The 22,304-nt window shown below is 42.6% G+C and overlaps 1 protein-coding gene across 2 annotated transcripts in view; it reads left to right on the top strand.

Annotated features, from left to right (window-relative positions):
* Positions 1 to 3,777: 3,777 nt before the first annotated feature.
* Positions 3,778 to 22,304, top strand: part of b4galt6 (UDP-Gal:betaGlcNAc beta 1,4- galactosyltransferase, polypeptide 6) — an 88,084-nt gene continuing 69,557 nt past the window's right edge. The window contains exon 1 of one of the 2 annotated variants that reach the window (XM_073045962.1): positions 3,778 to 4,290. In XM_073045962.1, coding sequence (XP_072902063.1) covers positions 4,182 to 4,290 — 109 coding nt within the window. In that variant the 5' untranslated portion in view covers positions 3,778 to 4,181. The remainder of the gene's footprint in view (positions 4,291 to 22,304) is intronic. The other variant, XM_073045953.1, reaches the window with a different exon arrangement.

Raw genomic sequence — 22,304 nt, 5'->3', positions numbered from 1 at the left:
CCTCTCTCTCTCCACTTAACTCTTGCTCCTCCAATGAGTCACCTTCTCTTTCTTCCTGTCCGTGTCTGTACACCTGTAGCAGGGACTCCTCATGATCCTCACTCGTGCTGATTCCCCTCTCTCCCGTGTTTCTCCAAGACTCTCATCTCCTATCTTTTTTCCACTTCCTCTTGAATGCCTCATCTCTTCCTGTCCTGATGAGCCACTTTCTTTTCTAGTCTGTTTATTTATATGGTATAACCGATACTCCTCATACTCCTTTTCCTCTCTCAAGTATTTCATTCATTCAATCTCTTCTTCCATTTCTCTCTTTGCCTGTTCCACCTTTATCCTTTCTGCCTGTATCTCCTTCCATATCGCCGCTTTTTCCTTCTCGTATTGTCTTTTGGTATTGTCTTTTTTCCTCCTCATTATCCCAAACTTGTACTTCTCCCTGCATGTTTACTGTACCCGTCAGCAGGGGGCACTGCTTAGGGGTTCCTTCCTCTTTACAGGGAGGGGGCTTTACTGTTTCTTTCACATCCGGGTACGGAGCTGAAGCCAGCTTCTCACTGTATCTTCCTCTCTCTCTAACAGGCTGTTTCTCCAGCACCTTAGTGTCTTCCTCACTTGTAATCAATATTCTAACTGTCCTCCTCAGCCTTTCTCCCTCTGTTCTGAAGAGTTTTAGCACTTCCATTTCTCGTTCTCTTTTTTGCACTCTTTTCTTAGATTTATCTTTTGGTTTGTAATTTTTAATTAGTGCCTCCATTTCTTCGCACAAGCTTACATCAAACGTTCCTTCTCTTGGCCATTTTGTGACCAGGTTTTTGGTTCTCTTTTCCCATTTTTCTAAAGTTTTTGTGATATCATATTTATTTACCGGGAATTTTTTGCTCAGAATCTCTACTGCCGTTCCTTTACCTGTCATGTTGTTCTCTCTTTTTAAGGTATTTCAGAGATTCACAGTTCGTTTACTGGATAATATTATTTACTCTAATTCTATGCCTAGTCTATCGTCTATCTACCAGCGCTTTAAACTATATATTGGACTGCCCTTGTTTCCTATTCTGTTCTGCCCGTACAGACCTCTATTCAGAGCGGTATCCACAGAACTTTCTCTTTGCAACTTGTCTATTCAGACCCTTATCTCTTAAGGCGGTATCCACGAGGATTTTCTCTATTTTCCCTTTCCCTGCCCGTTCAGACCTTCGTTTTGTACGAAGCGGTATCCACAGGGATTTACCAACACCACGTGGAATTTTTCTTAACTTCCTATTAACTTATTTGTACTTACCCTCACTGCAGTGTTCTTGATCAATCCTCTGAGCCTCCTGTTAACCCCCAATTCTGCCAGATTCTTTGGACCGGAGAGACCCTTCGGCAGTGGTTCCGCACTTCTGAGACTCCAAGACCTCCCCAAAACCAACAGAATTCTTAGTCCAAATTGTTGCAAAAAGTGCTTACCTTTTGTTTGGGTGTACCCTTAATTCTGTTAGCCTTGTGGGGGTCCCTAGAGGACTGGGAAGCGTCCCCAATCTGCCGTTTCCTTTCCGCGGGTCTCTTTCCGGTCCTGCCGCGGTCGCCAATTTTGTCGTGGTTTCTCGTGCCCCACAAACGACCAGGAGACGCAGAAGATTCTTCAAGAAGGGTTAAACTTTAATTTGCAAATCAAAGCTGAGACAGTCATTGAGCTAGTCGCTGATTGCCCACCGATCCTCGGACACAGCAGCTTTTAAAGCAATCTCTAGTTGCATACTGCACGTACTGCCCGTATATTATGTCCCTTTTGTTCCTATCAATTGGCTTAATCATGTTCTAATCTACATCTCTTAGCTACCTCTCATTAACACACCATTGTCTTCTACATTCAATTGGATACATGCATAGCAAATAGCAAACTCGGACTACATAATCCACATCTCTTAGCTACCTCTTATTAACACACCAGTGTCTTCTACATTCTTAAGATTTCATTCTCCTACTGAATTGGATACATGCATAGCAAATAGCAAACTCAGACTACATAGTTTTGGTTACACAGCAAACAATGCAACTTTTATACTCCAATACTACCTATAGGCAAGATGTAAAAAGATTGAGAGTGCAGAGAAAATATACAAGGCTGTTGACAGTTATAGGGAAAGGTTGGATTGGTTAGGACTTCATTCCCTAGAACATAGATGATTGAGGGAAAATTTGATAGAGGTATAGAAAATTATGAGGGATATAGATAGGGTAAATGCAAGCAGCCTTTTTCCACTGAGGTTGGGTGAGACTACAACTAAAGGTCATGGGTTAAGGGTGAAAGGTTTAAAGGAAACTTGAGGGGAAGTTTCTTACTCAGAGGACAGTGAGAGTGTGGAATGAGCTGCTAGCACAAGTGGTGGATGTGGGATCAATTTCAACATTTAAGGAATATTTGGATAAGTAAATGGATGGGAGGGGTATAGTTTGGGTGCAGGTTCATGCGACTAGGCGGATTAATGGTTCAAAACAGTATAGATGGCCAAAGGGCCTGTTTCTGTGCTGTAGTGTTCTATGACTTTGACTTTAAACCTATTCCCTGAATCTTGAGAGTATGTCCAGGCGTTCTAGTCTTTCATTATTTTATGTTCATATAAGATCCGCCCTCATTCTTTTAAATTCCTCCAATGATAACCTCACGCTATGGAGATGGTATCTATGATGCTACCTATGCTGGACTGGGGGCAAGCTCCTCCTGCCTGTGCTGCTCTCCTGTGTTTGCTCAGTGGAAGATAAGCTGGATTGCGTGCATACATCCATGCATTCGGCTGTGGACTTCTGACAGCTTGTTCTTGCCGACAACATTCATGCCATATCAATCTATTCAACATATTAGGGATTTAGGCTATACCTTTTTGTATTCACTGCTCTGTTATATGTGCTTTGTATGACTGTTGGTACCTTGGTGCCAGAGGAGTACTGTTCCATTTTGCTGTATTCATGTATTGTTGAATGATCATTTATCTTGAACTTGTATAGTTCCAGGCATCTTAATGTTTTCTCATAGGCTAATCTCCTTAGTCTTTAATAATTTTAAACATTATAAATCAATTCAGTGATGATGAAGGAGGGCATCGTACATCCAAGTCAGTTTGGCTGTGACAGAAAGGAAAGAGAGGTTATGAGTCGCTATGATATCATGGCATCCTGTTCCTATTGCCCAAAAGATCAATAGTGCTGCCTCTATGTTTCATAGATTGCTCAAAGTACATTTTGTAGACAGTGGATAGAGACCAAAGTTATCCCTAGGAGAAAGTTCAGTGAGATGTCTAGGCATGTCTCCCCCCTCCACCCCCACAGAGTGATGGGTGCCTGGAAGGGCTCCCAGGATGGATTCAGATATGATAGTAACATTTTAAGAAGCTTCTTGATAAAAACATGATCTTGAAAGTAATAGAGTGATATGGACCATGTGCAGGCACATTGGAATTACATAGACGTCATGGTTGATAGAGACATTGTGGATCAAAGGGCCCATCCCGTGCTGTACTGTTCTATATTGTATTGAATTTAAATGGCATGGCGGGAATCAAACTCGAGGCTTGCAGAACACTGGTTGTTCAACCTTGTGAGTTATCTAGTCTTAACACCTTGGGCTGCCTGAGTAAATGCAAACAGTCACGAAATCGTGACAGAAACCAGACACAAAGGTCAACTCAAATCAGGAAACGTCATCGGGCGAACGGCGGCTCTCTGCGCCTGTGCGTCCGACGCTAATCACGTGCTCTCGCTGCGCACGCCTCTCGACCTGCTGCGAAAAAAATGGAGCGAAGGCGGTTGCGCGCGTACGCACAGCTGCGGGCTACGACGTCAGCGTGCGCTCTGTGAGGTCACGAATTCGCGAGGGTCTCTATGACGACCGGGCCGGTACTCCGCCTTCTCCCTCCATCAACCCGAGGCCGGCAGGGGAGACGACGTTGCCGGTCGCTGGAAGGCGCCGAGTGTGCGGCTGAATCGCTCTCTGCCTTCCCCGGTGGTGAGGGGGGAGAAGAAGAAGAACAAGAGGAGGAGGGGGAGAAGAAGAAGAAGACCAGCCTGCCGTCGCTCCGGCCAACATGCTGCCGGATTGTCCACTTTCGCTCCCTCCGCAGTATTAACCCCTCCTCACCCAGCCCCGTCTCTGTCGTCGCCTTCTAGGCTGTAACCCACGGGCTGGGCCACACCCGTCTGGCAGCATGCTAAAGAAAGTCCTGCGTCTCTCCAACCGCTCCTTCTTCGTCTTCATCTTCCTCTTCTCCCTCTCCTCCTCCTGCCTCTATTTTATCTATGTGGCGCCCGGAATAGGTAAGCACCAGGGTCTCACTCATACCGGGGTATGCGCAGGGCAGGTTTTTATTACTGCAGTGTTCGTGAGGGGAAGGGGGACACTTGCCATTTAATTGCCACACTTGACATCCCTCCCCGAGAGTACACGGTTTTTGCTGGCCTGAGAGTGTTTTAATTGTTGCAGCCCATTGCAAAGGGAAGCGGTGATGTGCAGGTTGCACTGTGTTAAGGGGAGGCTCACCAGCGAAGTTGTATCAGGCGCAGATATTGCCTTGTTCGGCGGAGGAATTCAGTTTGTATCGAACAAGGTGCGATGTGAATTACTTGCTCAACAAGCGAACAATGCATGGTAATAAATATAATGCAAGTGCGAAACCGCAGAATGGTGCAAAAGATTGTGGCGGTGTTGTTTCATTAAGTATTAACCTGAGCCAAAATGGTCAGCAGTTTAAAAAAATGGTTTGTAAAACATCTTGCTGACTCGGTGTTTTCTTGCTATTTTTCAGTTGGGTGAAATTATGTGTAGGGAAAGAATGTTGTAACTGCAAGGGACTGTAGATGGAATTTGGAGTACTGTAACTCAACAGGTAGAGTAGTATCAGTGGAAGGGTAAGGAATTGTTCCCTCGGGCTCCTGTCCCACTATTAACCCAACTTAATCACGGGACAAATTACAATAACCAACTAACCTACCCTGTATGTCTTTGGACTGTGGGAGGAAACCGGAAGACCTGAAGAAAACCCACTCATTCCATGGGGATGTACATGGACTTCTTCAGAACAGTGCTGGAAATGAACTCTGAACTCCAGAATGTCCCAAGCTGTAATAGTGTGCGCTAACCGCTACACTACATTTCTTTGTCCAAGTATACTGATCACTTATCCGCCTCTGTCTCTCAATTTTGCCCCCCTCTTCTCCCCATCAGCTCCTCACTCCTCCTCGGTCCACCTAACGCCTACCTGAAACAAAAGGAAATCTGGAGATGCTGGAAATCCAAGTAACACACTCAAAATGCTGGAGGAACTCAGCAGGCCAGGCAGCGTCTGTGGGGAATAAAAGTACTGTATAGTCGATGTTTTGGGCTGAGTGCTGCCAAAGGGTCTCTGCCCGAAATCTCGACTACTTTTTTCCAGAGATGCTGCCTGGCTTGCCGATTTCATCTAGCATTTTGTATTACCTACCTGTTCACACGACTGCCACTGTTTAGAAACTGTTTGGCCACAGTGTCCTGTCTCAATTAAGCAGCATTGTGTCCCAAATAAACGAAGGGAATCTTGGCTGTTTTCTCAATTAGATTTTGTTTTTGACCCAAATAAACAGCTACCTGATTAACTGATGAACCTATTAACCAGATTCCACTGTATTGAAAAGTTGTTGCATCCATTTAAAATTGTACCTGGAGACTTGTTAAATACTTTAAGACCTATTGAATATGGAAAATTTAAATATATAGTTTTACATGTTTTAAAATGTATTAACATTACAGCAAAAGAGTTGAGAACAGAAGAGTTGGGACTTTGATTCTGTGATAAATGGAGACTAATCTTAGTTATTGGACGTGCAATAATTGTAAACTTTATTAGTCTGGAATTTAAAAGTCCAATATTACCTTAAGTGTTTGCATTTGGTTCAGTAGTCTGTAATCGAGTCCAAAAACTTGAGAATGCAAACCATGCTTACGCATGAGTGCATTACTGATTTACTAACATTCAGCATTGTCTCATTAGTAAGAAGAATTAAACTGAAGCTTTATCCTCTTGGGTTGATGTGAATGATTCGTTCACACAGTTGGGTAGGGTAGTGTAGCAGTTAAGTTGCTGGACTAATAGCCAAGTTCTGAACCATTGATCTATGGACATGGGTTCAAAGTCTACCATGGCAATATACTGTAGGTGATGGCAAGCTCAAAACCATTGGAATGTTGAAATTCTGTCTTCACTGTTCTTTAGTGAAGGGAATCTGCCAAACTCTCCAATTCAGTTGACTTTTAACTTCCTCCTCGGTTCAAGTGCTATCAGTGAGAGGCAGTAAATATTGTTGCTAATGACATCCACACCCACTGAACAAATGGGGAAAAAGACTTTAAGACAAAGAGTATGACCTGACCAATATTTACCCAATAGCAGTGTCATTTAAACAGATGATCTCATTCATAGAACTCTGAAGATTTGAGTTGAGTGGCCTCATTCATATTTTTTATTTCATGGAAGTTGTGATAATGTATTATTTGCAAATTAGACCTCTCATGACATTAACTACATAATATCTCAAATGAGAAAATCTGCAGATACTGGAAACCAAGAGCAACACACACAAAATGCTGAAGGAACTTAGCGGGTCAGGGAGCAACTATGGAAAAGTTGACGGTTTGGGCTGAGACCCTTCACCAGGACTGGAGGAAAAATATGAGGTCAGAGTGAGAAGGTGGGGGATGGGAGGAAGAAATACAAGGTAGTAGATGATAGGTGAAACTGGGAGGGGGAGGGGTGAAGTAGAGAGCTGGAAAGTTGATTGGTGAAAGAGACAAAGCTGCAGAAGGGGGAATCTGATAGGAAAGCATAGATCAAGGAAGAAAGGGAAGGGGAGGAATACAAAAGGGAGGTGATGGGCAGGTAAGGAAATAAGGTGAGAGGGAAATGGGAATGGTGAAAGGGGTGGGGTTGGGGTGGCAATTATCAGAAGTTCAAGAAATCAATGTTCATGCCACCAGGTTGGAGGCTACCCAGCTTGCATACAAGCTGTTGCTCCTCTAACCTGAGTGTGGCTTCATTGCGGCAGTAGAGACGGCCATAAACTAACATGTTGGAATGGGAAGTAGAATTAAAATGGGTGGTCACCAGGAGATCCCATTTTTTTTCTGGTGGGCGGAGCATAGGTGCTTGGCAGAAAGTGAATTCTGGAAGATTGGAAATAATCTTGATTATCACAAATGTCTTACTCTAGGTATCAATCTATTTATTTTATGCTGACTGGCACTGTGTTGGCCTGGTAATAATTTTATATTTTGTCTGCTTGTGGCTCCCTGCTTTAAGTTCACAAGCTTTACTTATTGTTTCCAAATTAACACTCTATCAATGTTTTTTTGAGGAGGGGATGATGTCCAAGGTTACATCAGTTATTAGGGAACTATATACAGGGGATGGTTGTATTTTGTTTTAAATTACAATAAGAAGAAACCATGTACTTCAATTCTTTTGTTCATTCCTCATTAACTGGAAGCTTTTTTTGGTTACCAGCAGTCATGCTGCCATTTCCTCCTCATGTTTCTCAGTGGAGGCCTATATAACTTGGCCATGATTCATTGTTTTTCTGTATTTTTAAATTAAGTTATTAATAATTTGCATTATTTAAGAATAAATTGTCTAAAGGATTAGCTTCTAAGGTCCTATATAATCTTTGGTTTAGTATGAAAATTAACATGCTGTACTAGAAACAGTAATCCACTCTATTTGCTTGCAGGATATAATGCAGGAGGTCATTTAGCCTATTTGCATTCGTGCTGGAACAATCCCATCCTTCCTTTTCTTTTCCCCTTTCTCTGTAGCCCAGCAATCCATTATCTCGTGTGTCTAACAACTCTGTGCACACTGCACCCAAGGTCATGTTTAAGATCAGGGACCCAACACACTGATGTAATCACAGAAAAGGCGTGCCAGTTCCCTTCTTTGGAGGACATTTGGTATGTCACTAAAGATTCCAGCAGTTTTCTGCAGATGTGCATTATGACTAGTATGGAAGCTCCGATGTGCAGGATCAAAGAGGTTGTATAAGGTTGTAGGCTCAACCAGCTACATAACAGACGGAACTCTTGCACCACGGAGGGCATCTTCCATAATTAAGGACCCTCACCATTTGAGATGTAGTAAATCAAATCATTGATTTGATATGTAGTAAATTTTGTACCTTGCACCATACCACTGCCACGAAAACAATATTCATGATGTATGTCAGTGATTTAGATTCTGAACATGGTTCACTGGAGCCAAAACCAGTAATTCTACCTATTATGCCACAGCTCTTATAAGTAAAAAATGTTCCTGCTTTCCTGTGATACTTTACAACATAACTAACTGCTGGGGTTTCACTTCAGATGCAATATCTTACCTTGCCATCTAATAAAGTCAGCAGTTTATTCCAAAATTACTTTGGAGCTCTGGAAACACTGAAGTTTACCTCTTACCTGTCATTAATAACTTTATTTCCATCTCCCTCTTTCCAAACAATACCATTCCACAGTTAACATCAGATATTAAGAACTGATCAGTTTTTTTTAATTCCCAAATGTGCAAATCTTCCTAAGCAATCAGATGTTTCTTTTAGCCAATATCTGTTGTCCTGGCTTCCAACTCAAAAGTAATTTTTTCTTAAGTAATAGACAAAAAATGCTGGAGGAACTCAACATGTCAGACAGCATCTATGGAGGGTAATAAACTGTAAACATTTCCAGAGCTTGTATTTCTCTACCCTTCACCTTGTTCTGGCTTCTGCTACTCTTTCCAGTCCTGTTTATTCCCTTCCATAGATGCTGCCGGACTTGCTAAGTTCCTCCAGAATTTTGTAATGCTCAAGATTTCTAGCATTATATACTAGATTTCTCTTGTATATTTTTTAGATATTTTACTCTTACATTTTTCCTGTTTTGCAGCTTTCAGTAAGCTCCAAGGTTCATTGTCCTTTCTTTTACTTCCATAATCAGCTGAGTTCCTAATTACCAAGTTATCATTCCCCATTCAGTTAAATTAATAATTAACTGGTCTCAGAAACTAGACTCAAACTTCTTATTTCCTTTACCTGTTTATAAGACTATATTTCCTTTCTTTTCATGCCCAACTTGAGCCTTCTGTGATATCACAACAACACAGAGATAGCTGTAATCAAGATGACCAAGTGCTTTACCTGTTTTTTTTACCCTGCAGATTCGAGATGTAATAAAAAGCTAATTCTGTGTAGTTCCAGGATTCCCAGCCTGGGGTTCATGGACCCCCTTGGTTAATGGTAGGGGTCCATGGCATTAAAAAAAAGTGCTATCTTAGAGCTGGTCCTGTTCAATGAGACTGGTAAAATTAGGGATCCTCTTGGAAAGAGTGATCACAGTATGATTGAGTTTCTATTGAAAACCAGTGTATTATGCCTAAACAATGGTGTCTACAATGGGAGGAAAGAGGATTTGGTTAGTGTAGACTGGGAACACAGGCTGTCTGGTGGGACAGTTGAGGAACAGTGGAAGACTTTCAAAGAGATTTTCATGGTGCTCAACAAAAGTATATTCCAGTTAAAAGCAAGAGATGTAAGCCTGGGGAGAGCCAGCCTTGGATAACTAAGGAAATAAAATAAGACATCAAACTAAAAGCTTGTGTTTACAAAGTTGCCAAGAGTAGTGGGAAACTGGAAGATGAGAAAGCTTTAAAAAGCAACAAAGAACCACTAAGTAAGCAATAAAGAAAGGGAAGATAGATTATGGAAAAACTAGTACAAAATATAAAAACGGATAGTAAAAGTTTTTGTAGTTACATAAAGTGGAAAAGGGTGGCTAAAGTTAGGTTCCTTGGAGGGCAAGAAGGGGGAATTGATATTGGGTAATGAGGAAATAGAGGCTTTGAATGTCTATTGTATGTCGGTCTTCATGATGGCTGACATGTCTAACATGCCAAAGAGAGATGTTATGGATGCAATGGGAGGTGAAGATCTTGATAAAAGTTATCACTAAAGAGGTAGTGCTGATTAAACTTATGAGCCTGAAGGAAAGTCCTGATGAAATGCATCCCAGGGTACTGAAAGAAATTGCAGAAGTTATAGTAGAAGCTTTGGTCATAATTTACTTAAATTCACTGGACTCTGGGCAGGGTCTGGCAGATTGGAAGATGGTGAATGTCATGGTGCTGTCCAAAAAAAGGAAGTAGGCAAAAGGCAAGTAACTATAGGCCAGTTAGTTTAACACCTGTAGTTGGGGAAATGCTTGAAGCTATTACTAAAGAGGAAATAGCGAGGCATCCGGAAAGAAATGGATCCATCAGGCAGATGCAATATGGATTCAGCAAGGGCAGGTCCTGTTTGACAAACTTACTGAAGTTCTTTGAGGATATAATGAGCACAGTGGATAGAAGGGAACAGATGGACTTGATTTACTTGGATTTCCAGAAGGCACTTGATTAGGTGCCATGTAAAAGACTTATCTGTAAGATAAGGATGCATAGAGTTGGGGGTGATGTATTAGCATGGATAGAGGATTGGTTAACTAATAGAAAGCAGTGTTGGGATACATAGGTGTTACTCTGGTTGGCAATCAGTGGTGAGTGGTGTGCTGCAGGGTTCGGGGCTGGGCTTGCAACTGTTAATGATATAAATGATATGGAAGAGGCAACCAAGTGTAGTGTATCTAAGTTTGCTGATACTAAATTGAGTGGCAAAGAAAATTGTGCAGAAGTTTCAGAGAAACATAGGTGAAGCGAGTGGGCAAGGGTATGGCAGATGGAGTACAATGTTCGTAAATGCGAACTGGAAGAGCAGTTTATTATTTAAATGGTAAAAATTGCAGCATGCCGCTGTGCAGAGGGACTTGGGAGTGCTCGTGCATAAGTCACAAAAGGTTTGCAGGTATAGCATGCTATCAAGAAGGCAAGTGTGATGTTGGCCTTCATTGCTCGATGGATTGAATTTAAGAGCAGGGAGTTTATGCTGCAACTGTACAGAGTACTGGTGAGGCTGCACTTGGAGTACTGTGTGCAGTTCTGGTCTCCTTACTTGAGGAAGGATGCACTGGCTTTGGAAGCTGTGTAGAGGAGTTTCACCAGGTTGATTCCAGAGATAGGGGGTTAAACTATGAGGAGAGATTGAGGCACCTGGGATTGTACTGACTGGAATTCAGAAGAATGAGAGGAGATCTTACAAAAACATATGAAATTATGAAAGGGATAGCTAAGATAGAGGAAGGAAAGTTCCCACTGATAGGTGAGACTAGAACTCGAGGTCACGGCTTCAAGATTCGGAGGAGTAGATTTAGGACAGAGATGAGGAACTGCTTTTCCCAGAGGGTGATGAATCTGTGGAATTCTCTGCCTAATGAAGCAGCGGAGGCTATTGCAGTAAGTATATTTAAGACAAGGTTGGTTAGATTTTCGCATAGTGGGGGAATTAAGGGTTATGGAGAAAAGGTAGGTAGAGATGTGTCCATGGCCACATCAGCCATGATCTTACTGAATGGTGAAACAGACTTGACAGGCCAGATGGCCTACTCCTGATTTTATTTATGTTCTTATGAACCCCTGGTAGTGGTACTTCATTTCTTATGAAGCTACCTTGCAGAAGCAAGCTGTTTGTTCCATTGTGGATGGAAGTTGTATCTTCATTGGTTTTCTAGATCAGTGGTACTCCTTTGTCTGTACCTAGTGTCTTTCAATTAAATAAATGTTCAATTCTCCATTTAAAAGAAACTGAATGAATAGCCAGCTTTTGCTGGAGAATATCAAATTCCTGTTTTCCTCAGTGCATGTGGTATTTTAAAAAATTGTACCAGTTTATTATTTTTACATATACCTAGATAATGAAAAGCTTGTCTTGCTTACTGTTCATACAGATAAAATCACTACACAGTGCATTGAGGTGGAATAAGATAAAACTATATCAATGCATAATAAAGAGTAAAAGCTACCGAGCGAGCTTATTGCAGGTAAATGATGACATACAAGATCATAATGAGATAGATTGTGAGGCCAAGAGTCCATCTTGTATAAGAGATCCATTCAAAGCCAAAAGTGGGATAGAAGCTCTTCTTGAGCCTGGTGGACCATACAGGCTTTGGTAGCAGGGGAAAAAAATTCTTTAATTTGTGCTCACTCCTTTTAAAAATCAGATTTATTACCACTGACTTGGATGTGAAATTTGTTTTGTGGCAGGCAAAATTACAATAAATTACAAAAATAGTGAAAAAACAAAAGGAATAACAAAGTAGTTTTTCAAGGACTATTCAGAAATCTGATGCAGGAGTAGCTCTTTCTGAAATGTTGAATGGCTCCCTACCTCAGATGGTAATAACAAGAAAACTTTGCTAAATTGATCAACTTGAATAGTCTGTGTCAGGTTAATAGAAAGGCACAAAAGAGTGTGAACAAAATGTATATAATTTGATATTTGAAATCTGATGTTCTTCCTACTACTGATCCCTTTTGCTATCTTGCATTGCTGTGGAAATCCATTTTTTTCCTAATTTGAAAACATGATATTCTGGTGCTTTCTGCTTGTGTTTTTAAATCTGTCTACCTCATTTCTGAAATAAAATTGGGAAAATAGTAGTGCTCTAAAAACCTTTGACTGTGGCTGAGGGAAATTATTGAGTCAAAGATAGGTATCCTATGATTCATCTCCACATGAATAATCGGAGAACCTATTCCTGACAATGTTGCTAGTGTAGTGTTGTTCAGTAAAGGTGTGATTCATCTTTTTCATTGCATTGGGGTCTTTTATGCAATATTTCATAAGTTATTTGATCGAAACTGATAGCACAGAACATTGTGCACAGACAATATGGTGGGGCAGAACCTGACAAACTGCTTAAAAAGAAGCAGCACACTCAATTTAGCAAAAACAAAATAAATAATTCAAGAATGGTCCTGATTTAACAATCAAAAGAAACCACGAACCACAGGAGGTTCATTCACCACACTGGCATTACCAAGGCAGTGTTGCCAGAGGCAAGGAAGAAAAGCTGAAGTCTTGACTAGGTTAAGATGGTGTGCAAATTGGCAGCTGCTCTCTACCATACTCCTGGCCAACATACAGTCCCTGGACAACAAGATGTTCAAGCTAAGAGCCAGAATATCCTCACAACAGGAAACAAAGCACTGTAATATCTGTGCTTTACTGAAAACTGGTTGTCGGAGCAAATGCCAGACCAAGCCATTGAATCTCCGAGTGGATAAGGCTAATGACCTCTCTGGGAAAAGTAAAGGTGGAGGAGTATGTTTCATGGTGTGTGTTGGTAGGTGCAACCCAGGTCGTGTGCACACCGTCAAATCCTTTTGCTCCCTGGATCTGGAGTACTTTATGCTGCTATATCGACCTTTCTGGCTGCCTAGAGAATTTATGTCTATTATTATTGCAGCTGTGTACATCCCACCACAGGCCGATGCCAACCTGGCTCTTAATGAACTTTGCAAAACCATCAATATCCGTGAAACCACACACTCAGAGGCTGCTTTCATCATCATTGGAGACTTTAAGCAAGCATCAATGATCAGAGCTTAACCAAAGTTCTGCCAACACACTGCTCGACCACTGCTACTCTCCCTTCTGCAATGCCTATAAAGTACTTCTCCTTCTGTTTAGAAACGCTGACCATTCCTCTATCTTGCTTCTGCCTGCCTACGGGCAGAAATTGAAGCAGAAAATAGCCATAGTGAAAACTACCCACTGCTGGTCCAACCCAATGATACTCAATGTTACAAGACTGCTTTGATAGCGTCACCTGAGAGATATTTCAAGCTGAGAGTATCTCCAAATACACAGAGGTGGTCACAAGCTTCATTTGGATGTGCATTGAAGACATTGTTCCCCAAAAATTGATCCGGGTCTACCCAAACTCAGAAGCTTTGGATAAATAGTTTAGTGTGTGTTGCTGTCGGCGCAAGGGATAAAGCCTTCACCTCCGGAGACCAACAGGAACTCGAGATACCCCTATAATTTACATAGAGCCATCAAGGTGGCAAAGCGGCAATACGGACAAAATCCCGTCACAACTCTGACAATGACACATGCGGCATATGGCAAAGACTGCACACTATCGTGGACTTCAAGAGGAAATGCAGCAGTTCAGCCAACATTGCTGCCTTGGTTCCAGATGAGCTAAATGGTTTTTATGCTCAATTTGAGGTCGATAGGACTGAACCACCAAGGAGAGCTGCTGATGAGACCTGCACCTTGGCCGAGGTACGTAGAACATTCTAATGTGTCAACAGCCATAAGGCAATGGGGCTGGATGGCATCCCAGGGCATGTCCTTAAAGTATGTGCTAAACAACTGGCTGGTGTTTACGGATATTTTAAATCTCTTCCTCTCCCGGTGTATTATGCCCTCCTGTTTCAAATCATCCATCATTGTCCCTGTACCTAAGAAAACCAAGGTAGCATGCCTGAACGATTGGTGTCCTGTCGCTCTCACCTCAATTATAAGCAAATGCTTTGAAAGGCTGGTTAAAGACTACATCTTGAGCATTCTGCCACCCACACTGGACCCCTACCATTCGCATACCATTGGAACAGGTCTGCCGATGATGGCATAGCCACAGCACTACACAATGATCTCACTCACCTGGAGAAGAGGGATGCATACTTTAGAAAGCTGTTCCTGGACTGCAGTACAGCATTCAACACCGTAATTCCCTCCAGGCTCGACAAGAAGCTCAGGGACCTGCACCCCACCTTGTGCGGCTGGATCCTAGACTTCCTATCGGATTGCCAGCAGGTGGTAAGGATGGGGTCCTTCACCTATGCCCTTCTGACCTCAACACAGGTAACCCCAGGGTTGTGTTCTGAGTCCCCTTCTCTACTCCCTTTACATCCACGACTGTACTGCTCCAATCCGCTGATCAAACTCACAGACAGCACGACTTTGAGCGGCCTTATTTCTAGCGGTAATGAGACACCCTGACACAATGACACGAGGCTAACAGCCTCTCCCTCAATGTCCAAAAAACAAAAGAGCTGATTGTGGATTATAGGAGGAACGGAGACTGGCTTGGCTTGATCAACATCAATGGGTCTGCAGTTCGAGAGGGTGAGTGATTTCAAGTTCCTTGGTATACACATCATTGATAATCTCACCTGGACTGTACACTCTGGCTTTGTGGCAAAAAAAAGCACAACAGCGTCTCTTCCACCTGAGGCGACTGAAGAAGTTCAGCATTGGCCCCCAAATCCTTAAGACCTTCTATGGAGAGCATACTGACTGGCTGTATCACTGCTTGGTACAGAAACTGCACCAACCTTAATCGCTGGGTACTGTAGAGAGTGGTATGGGCAGCCCAGCACATCTGGATGTGAACTTCCCTCCATTGAGGACATTTATGGCAGCTGGTGCAGAAAGAAGGCCTGGAAGATCATCGGGGACACCAGTCACCCCAACCATAAACTGTTTCAGCTGCTTCCGTTTGGCAAATGCTACCATAGCATTAAAACCAAGAACAACAGGCTGTGGGACAGATTCTTTCTACAAGCCATTAGATTCTTAAATACATATGTTTGTACATTGCAATAGTAATAATGCAATGATTTTTACTCCCACACGTTTTGGGATGTATGTAAGATTTAAATACATTCTAGATTCTAAAGCTGGGTCTGAGTGTGCACCCATTTCCAGAGTGGGCAGTTGTTGGATAAATAAGGATGAAGAATATTTCTCAAGGGTGTGTAAAATGAATGGTGTGGCCAGGAAAATACTAGTGCTACTTGAACTGCTGAAAATAAACAGCTTTTTCTATTATAATTACAAATCTTTTGTGTTACTTTATTTGGATATGATTTGTGTTCTAACATGGATTCTAGATAAATAGCCCTACCCGCCCCCCCCCCCCCCCCCCCCACCCAGTTGTTGGCTGGGTTTTAAAAGCAGCTCTTTTAATTCTGCACTGGTGCTGCCTGACATACTAAGTATTTCCAGTGTTGTTTTTTTTTTTCGCTTCAGATTTCTAGCATCCACACATTTTTATTAAGAGGCAGCTCCCAAGACAAATTCCTTATTCTGATTCAATAGTGCCTTTGAAATTAAAAGGCAGTTTGTTTGATCTACATCAGCTTGCTTCAAAGCCTGAGTTGTATATCGTCAGACAAGTTTTTAGGTCTGTATTTGGAATTGCCCACAAAAGTACTGACATCCAAGTTTCCAGCTTTCTATTGAGGAGCAAGAGTCACCTATGGGAAAACTTTGAAATTCAGAAAGTTCATTGTACCAGTCTTGCCAGAGTAAGGTCTTCATCTGGTGGTAAGTGAGCCCTAGCTAATTGGAGATTACTGCAAACTCAATATTAGTGTAGACTAGTACAAGGCTGCAACGTTGCCCTAACCCTTTTCTCAGTTTTGTTGCAGTGTTACACTTAACTTCCAACATGTTTCCTACTGAAATAGAAGTTGTGCATAAGACAAATGAGAAATTGTTCTGAACACTTGTGTTCAGAATCAGGTTTCATCATCAGCTTTACTATTACTGACATATATCCTGAATTTTGTTTTGTGGCAGTAATACAGTGCAAAAGGCAATGGAGTCTTTAGGCTTCTGTAGCACCTTTAATGATGGATGCCACCTTCTTGAGGCACCATCTCCTGAGGATGCCCTTGATAGTGGGGAGGGTTGTGCTCATAATAGAACTGGCTGAGTCTACAACCTTGGTAGTCCTGTGCATTGGAGATTCAATATCAGGCTGTAATGCAACCAGTCAAAATGCTCTCCACTGTACATCTGTAGGTACCTTCTCCTAAAGAAGTAGAACTATTGTTAAGCCTTCATGATTACATCAATGTGCTGGGTTTAAAATATCTCCTTTGAGATGCTGATGCTCAGGAACTTGAAAGCTGTTTACATTTTCTACCACTGGTCCTTCAGTGAAGACTCTGTGTACCTCCTAACTTCCCCTTCCTGAAATCCATAATCGATTGCTTTAGTCTCACTGATGGTGAGTGTGAGTTTGTTGTTGTGACACCATTCAACCAGCTAATCTGTCTCATTCCCATATGCCTTCTCATCAGCGAATTTATAGATGTCATTTGAGCTGTGCTTAGCCACACAGTCATGAGTGTGCAGAGAGTAGAGCAGTGTGCTAAGCATGTGACCTGTATTGATTGTCAGTGAGGAGATGTTATGGATCCGCACTGACTGGTCTTGAGGATCCAGTTGCAGAGGGAGATACAGAGGCCCAATTTTTGAAGCCTGTTGATGATTAATAGTGATGGTGTTGAATGCTGAGCTCTAATTAATAAACATCAGCCTGCTGTATGTATTGCTGTTGTCTAGGTGCCCAAAGCTGAGCTGTGAATCATTGAGATAGCATCTGCTGTAGACCTGTGTGGTGGTAGGCAGATTGACATGGGTCCAGGTTCTTGTTCAGGCAGAATTTAATTCTAGCCATGATTAACATCTTCATGATAGATTTGAGAGCAACCTAGCGATAGTGATGTGACCTGCTGAAGCTGCTCTTGGTCACTGGTATAATGCCCTTTCAGAGCAGATGGGAATCTCCACAACAGTTGCTTCCTCTCCTGAGCCAAAGTCAGGCCAACTCGGTGATTGCAGTCTGCAAGCAACATTTTTGTTGGTTTGCTTTTAGAGATAGATGTCTAAGTCATGGATTCATTCTAAGGTCGAATAAGAATTGGTGTCGCATGAAACATTTGCAAAATAAAGGTCTGCTTGCAACCTCTCACCACTCTAAAAACCTGACAGTGAAGGCTCACAAAACCTGATTATTTCGTATTATGTCAGAAACTTTTTGATGAGTACTTATCTGTGGGCAGTGCTTATTAGGCCTTCCAGTGCATAATTTCATTTTTCATTACAAGGGGCATTTGGCTCATTGAGTCCATGTTGGTTGTTGCAGAACCCTTGTGCCTCCACAGATGCTGCTTGACCTATGGAGTTCTCCAGCAGTTTGTTTATTTTTTGAACCAGATCAAAGTTCAAAGTAACTTTATTATCAGGGTATATACATGTCACCACATACAACCCTGAGATTCTTTTTCTGCAGTCATACTTAGCAAATGTATACATAGAAACATAGAAAACCTACAGCACAAAACAGGCCCTTTGGCCCACAAAGTTGTGCCGAACACGTCCCTACCTCAGAAATTACTAGGCTTACCTATAGCCCTCTATTTTACTAAGCTCCATGTACCTATCTAAAAGCCTCTTAAAAGACCTTATCATATCTACCGTTGACGGCAGCCCGTTCCACGCACTCACTACTCTCTGAGTAAAAAACTTACCCGACATCTCTTCTGTACCTACTCCCCAGCACCTTAAACCCGTGTCCTCTTGTGGCAATCATTTCAGCCCTGGGAAAAAGCCTCTGACTATCCACAGAATCAATGCCTCTCATCATATACACCTCTTATCAGGTCACCTCTCATCCTCCTTCGCTCCAAGGAGAAAAGGGCGAGTTCACTCAACCTATTCTCATAAGACATGCTCCCCGATCCAGGCAACATCCTTGTAAATCTCCTCTGCACCCTGTCTAAGGCTTCCACATCCTTCCTGTAGTGAGGCAACCAGAACTGAGCACAGTTCTCCAAGTGGGGTCTGATCAGGGTCCTATATCGCTGTAACATTGCAACTCGGCTCCTAAATTCAATTCCATGATTGATGAAGGCCAATACACCGTACACCTTCTTAACCACAGAGTCAACCTGCGCAGCTGCTTTGAGCGTCCTGTGGACCCGGACCCCAAGATCCCTCTGATCCTCCACACTGCCAAGAATCTTACCATTAATACTATATTCTGTCAACATATCTGACCTACCAAAATGAACCACTTCACACTTAACTGTATTGAACTCCATCTGCCACTTCTCAGCCCAGTTTTGCATCCCATCAATGTCTTGCTGTAACCTCTGACAGCCCTCCACACTATCCACAACGGCTCCAACCTTTGTGTCATCAGCAAGCTTACCAACCCATCCCTCCACTTCCTCATCCAGGTCATTTATAAAAGTCACGAAGAGTAAAGGTCCCAGAACAGATCCCTGAGGCATACCACTGGTGACCGACCTCCATGCAGTATATGACCCATCTACAACCACACTTTTCCTTCTGTGGGCAAGCCAGTTCTGGATCCACAAAACAATGTCCCCTTGGATCCCATGCCTCCTTACCTTCTCAATAAGCCTTGCAATGGGGTACCTTATCAAATGCCTTGCTGAAATCCATATACACTACATCTACTGCTCTTCCTTCATCAATGTGTTTAGTCACATCCTCAAAAAATTCAGTCGGGCTCGTAAGGCATTACCTGCCCTTCACAAAGCCATGCTGACTACTCCTAATCATATTATACCTCTCCAAATGTTCATAAATCCTGCCTCTCAGGATCTTCTCCATCAACTTACCAACCACTGAGGTAAGACTCACTGGTCTATAATTTCCTGGTCTATCTCTACTCCCCTTCTTGAATAAAGAAACAACATCCGCAACCCTCCATTCCTCGGGAACCTCTCCCGTCCCCATTGATGATGCAGAGACCAGAGGCTCAGCAATCTCCTCGCTCGCCTCCCACAGTAGCCTGGGGTACATCTCGCCTGGTCCCAGCGACTTGATGCTATCCAAAAGCTCCAGCACATTCTCTTTCTTAATATCTACATGCTCACGCTTTTCAGTCTGCTGCAAGTCATCACTACAATCACAAAGATCCTTCTCCATAGTGAATACTGAAGTAAAGTATTCATTAAGTACCTCTGCTATTTCCTCCGGTTCCATACACACTTTCCCACTGTCACATTTGATAGGTCCTATTTTTTCATGTCTTACCCTCTTGCTCTTCACGTACTTGTAGAATGCCTTGGAGTTTTCCTTAATTCTGCCTGCCAAAGCCTTCTCATGGCACCTTCCAGCTTTCCTAATTTCAGTCTTAAGCTCCTTTCTGTTAGCCTTATAATCTTCTAGATCTCTAACATTACCTAGCACTCTGAACCTTTTGTAAGCTTTTCTTCTTGACTAGATTTATTACAGCCTTTGTACACCATTTCTTGTACCCTACCATAACTTCCCTGTCTCATTGGAACGTACCTATACGAGCTCTACACAAATATCCCCTGAATATTTGCCACATTTCTTCCATACTTTTCCCGAGAACATCTGTTTCCAATTTAAGGCTCCAGTTTCCTGCCTGATAGCCTCATAATTCCCCTTACTCCAATTAAACGCTTTTCTAACTTGTCTGTTCCTATCTCTCTCCAATGCTATTGTAAAGGAAATAGAATTATGATCACTATCTCCAAAATGCTCTCCCACTGAGAGATCTGACACCTGACCAGGTTCATTTCCCAATACCAAATCAAGTACAGCCTCTCCTCTCGTAGGCTTATCTACATATTGTGTAAAAATACCTTCCTGAACACACCTAACAAACTCCACCCTATCTAACCCCCTTGCTTTTAGGAGATGCCAGTCGATATTTGGGAAATTAAAATCTCCCATCACGACAACTCTGTTATTATTACACCTTTCCAGGAACTGTTTCCCTTTCTGCTCCTCGACATCCCAGTTACTATTGGGCAGCCTAAAAAAAACACCCAGTAAAGTTATTGACTTTATTGACCCCTTCCTGTTCCTAACCTCCAACCACAGGACTCCATAGACATGGTGTCCACCTTTTCTGCAGCCGTGACGCTATCTCTGATCAACAGTGCGACATCCCCACCTCTTTTGCCTCCCTCCCTGTCTATAGAATAGTAACTGTAAACATCAGAAACTGAACAAATTATGCAAATGCAGATATAAATACAGGTAGTCCCCGAGTTACGAACGTCTGACTTACGGATAACTCGTACTGACGAACCGAGGAAGGAGAACGCTGTCCGCCATTATAAGCCGGATCGCGATGCCGTCCGCCATTTTAAATCATTGCTGTTGACACTGTGAGTGTGTAACTTTGTATTTGGCTTAAATTTTTCTTGGCAAGATTCACCCTGACCCCGCCCCCCCTCCCCCACATTCCGGTCGGCTGGTGACGCAGTGGGATTAGTGCCGGGTTTGAAAATAGAGGTTCCCGATTTCGATCCAGTGACAGACTGCTCCCGTGCCGGGTTGATGTCGATCCTGTGATTCCCATGCCATCCGTGCCGGGTTGATGTCGAGCTCACAACTCGACCTCATTTTAAAAAAAACACTGCCATCTCCAGTTTTAATTCCCACGCGGAATATTGTGGAGGATCAAATACCCAAACCCAGCACAGCCCCCACTTATCTCATTTAACCTGTCTCAGTGCGGTGGAGTTTCGGACCCGGGGAATTCAGTGCGGCGGTCCTTAAGACCCGGTGCAGCTCGGGACCCGCTGCCCACAGTGTTTCTGATCCATTGATGGGAAGCGATCGCGATTGAAAATAAGGTGGAAATAATAAAGCATTTGGAAAGAGGTGAAACGCCATTGGTCATTGGAAAAGCATTAGGCTACAGTCGGTCAACGATCAGAACAATTTTAAAGGATAACGGATAAAGTGAAAATAATGGAGCATGTGAAAGGCCCTGCCCTGATGAAAGCTGTAATTATTACTAAGCAATGCAGTGTTTTAATTATTGGAATACATGTGTTTCTTAAGTGTTTTATATGCATAGAAAGGTAAAATGTATACTATATACTTAGACAAACGTTTGACTAACTGACGCTAAATAATACTGGATGTACTTGTTCCGACTTACGTGCAAATCAGACTTAAAGGCGGACTCAGGAACAGAACTCGTTCGTAACCCGGGGACTGCCTGTAGCAATAAATAAGGAGCATGAAATAACAATGTAATAGTCCTTAAATGAGTGTAGCTATCCCTTTTGTTTGAGAGCCTAATGGTTGAGGGGTTGTAACTGTGCTTGATTTTGGTGGAGTGAGTCCTGGGGCTCTTGTATCTTCTACCTGATGACAGCAGTGAGAAAAGAGCATAGTCTGGGTGGTGAGGATCTTTGGATGCCTTTTTCTATGACAACATTTCATGTAGATATGCTTAATGGCTGGGAGGGTTTTGCCTGTGATGTACTGGACCGAATCCACTACCTTGTGTTGGATATTCCACTCCAAAGGCATTGATATTCCCGTCCTAGGCTGTAATGCAGCCAGTCAGCACACTTTCCACCACACATCTATAGAAGTTTGCCTAGATTTTCAATGACATGCTGAACTTCCACAGGCTCCTTTCTTTATGTAACAACCTGCTTATGTAATGGTTTCTCTGTAGTGCAGTGTTTGGGTTATGACTAGACATAATGGGGGCTTTGGAATGTGCGCTGGCCAATGAGGGGAGATGTTTTTCTTGTGTGACTGAGTGAAGGTTTTGCGGTCTTTTGTTC

Source organism: Hemitrygon akajei, chromosome 1 (genome assembly GCF_048418815.1).
Source record: "Hemitrygon akajei chromosome 1, sHemAka1.3, whole genome shotgun sequence".
In the NCBI taxonomy this organism is placed as follows: Eukaryota; Metazoa; Chordata; class Chondrichthyes; order Myliobatiformes; family Dasyatidae; genus Hemitrygon; species Hemitrygon akajei.
The sequence above is the reverse complement of the archived record's forward strand: the minus strand, read 5'-3'. Positions and strand labels throughout refer to the sequence as shown.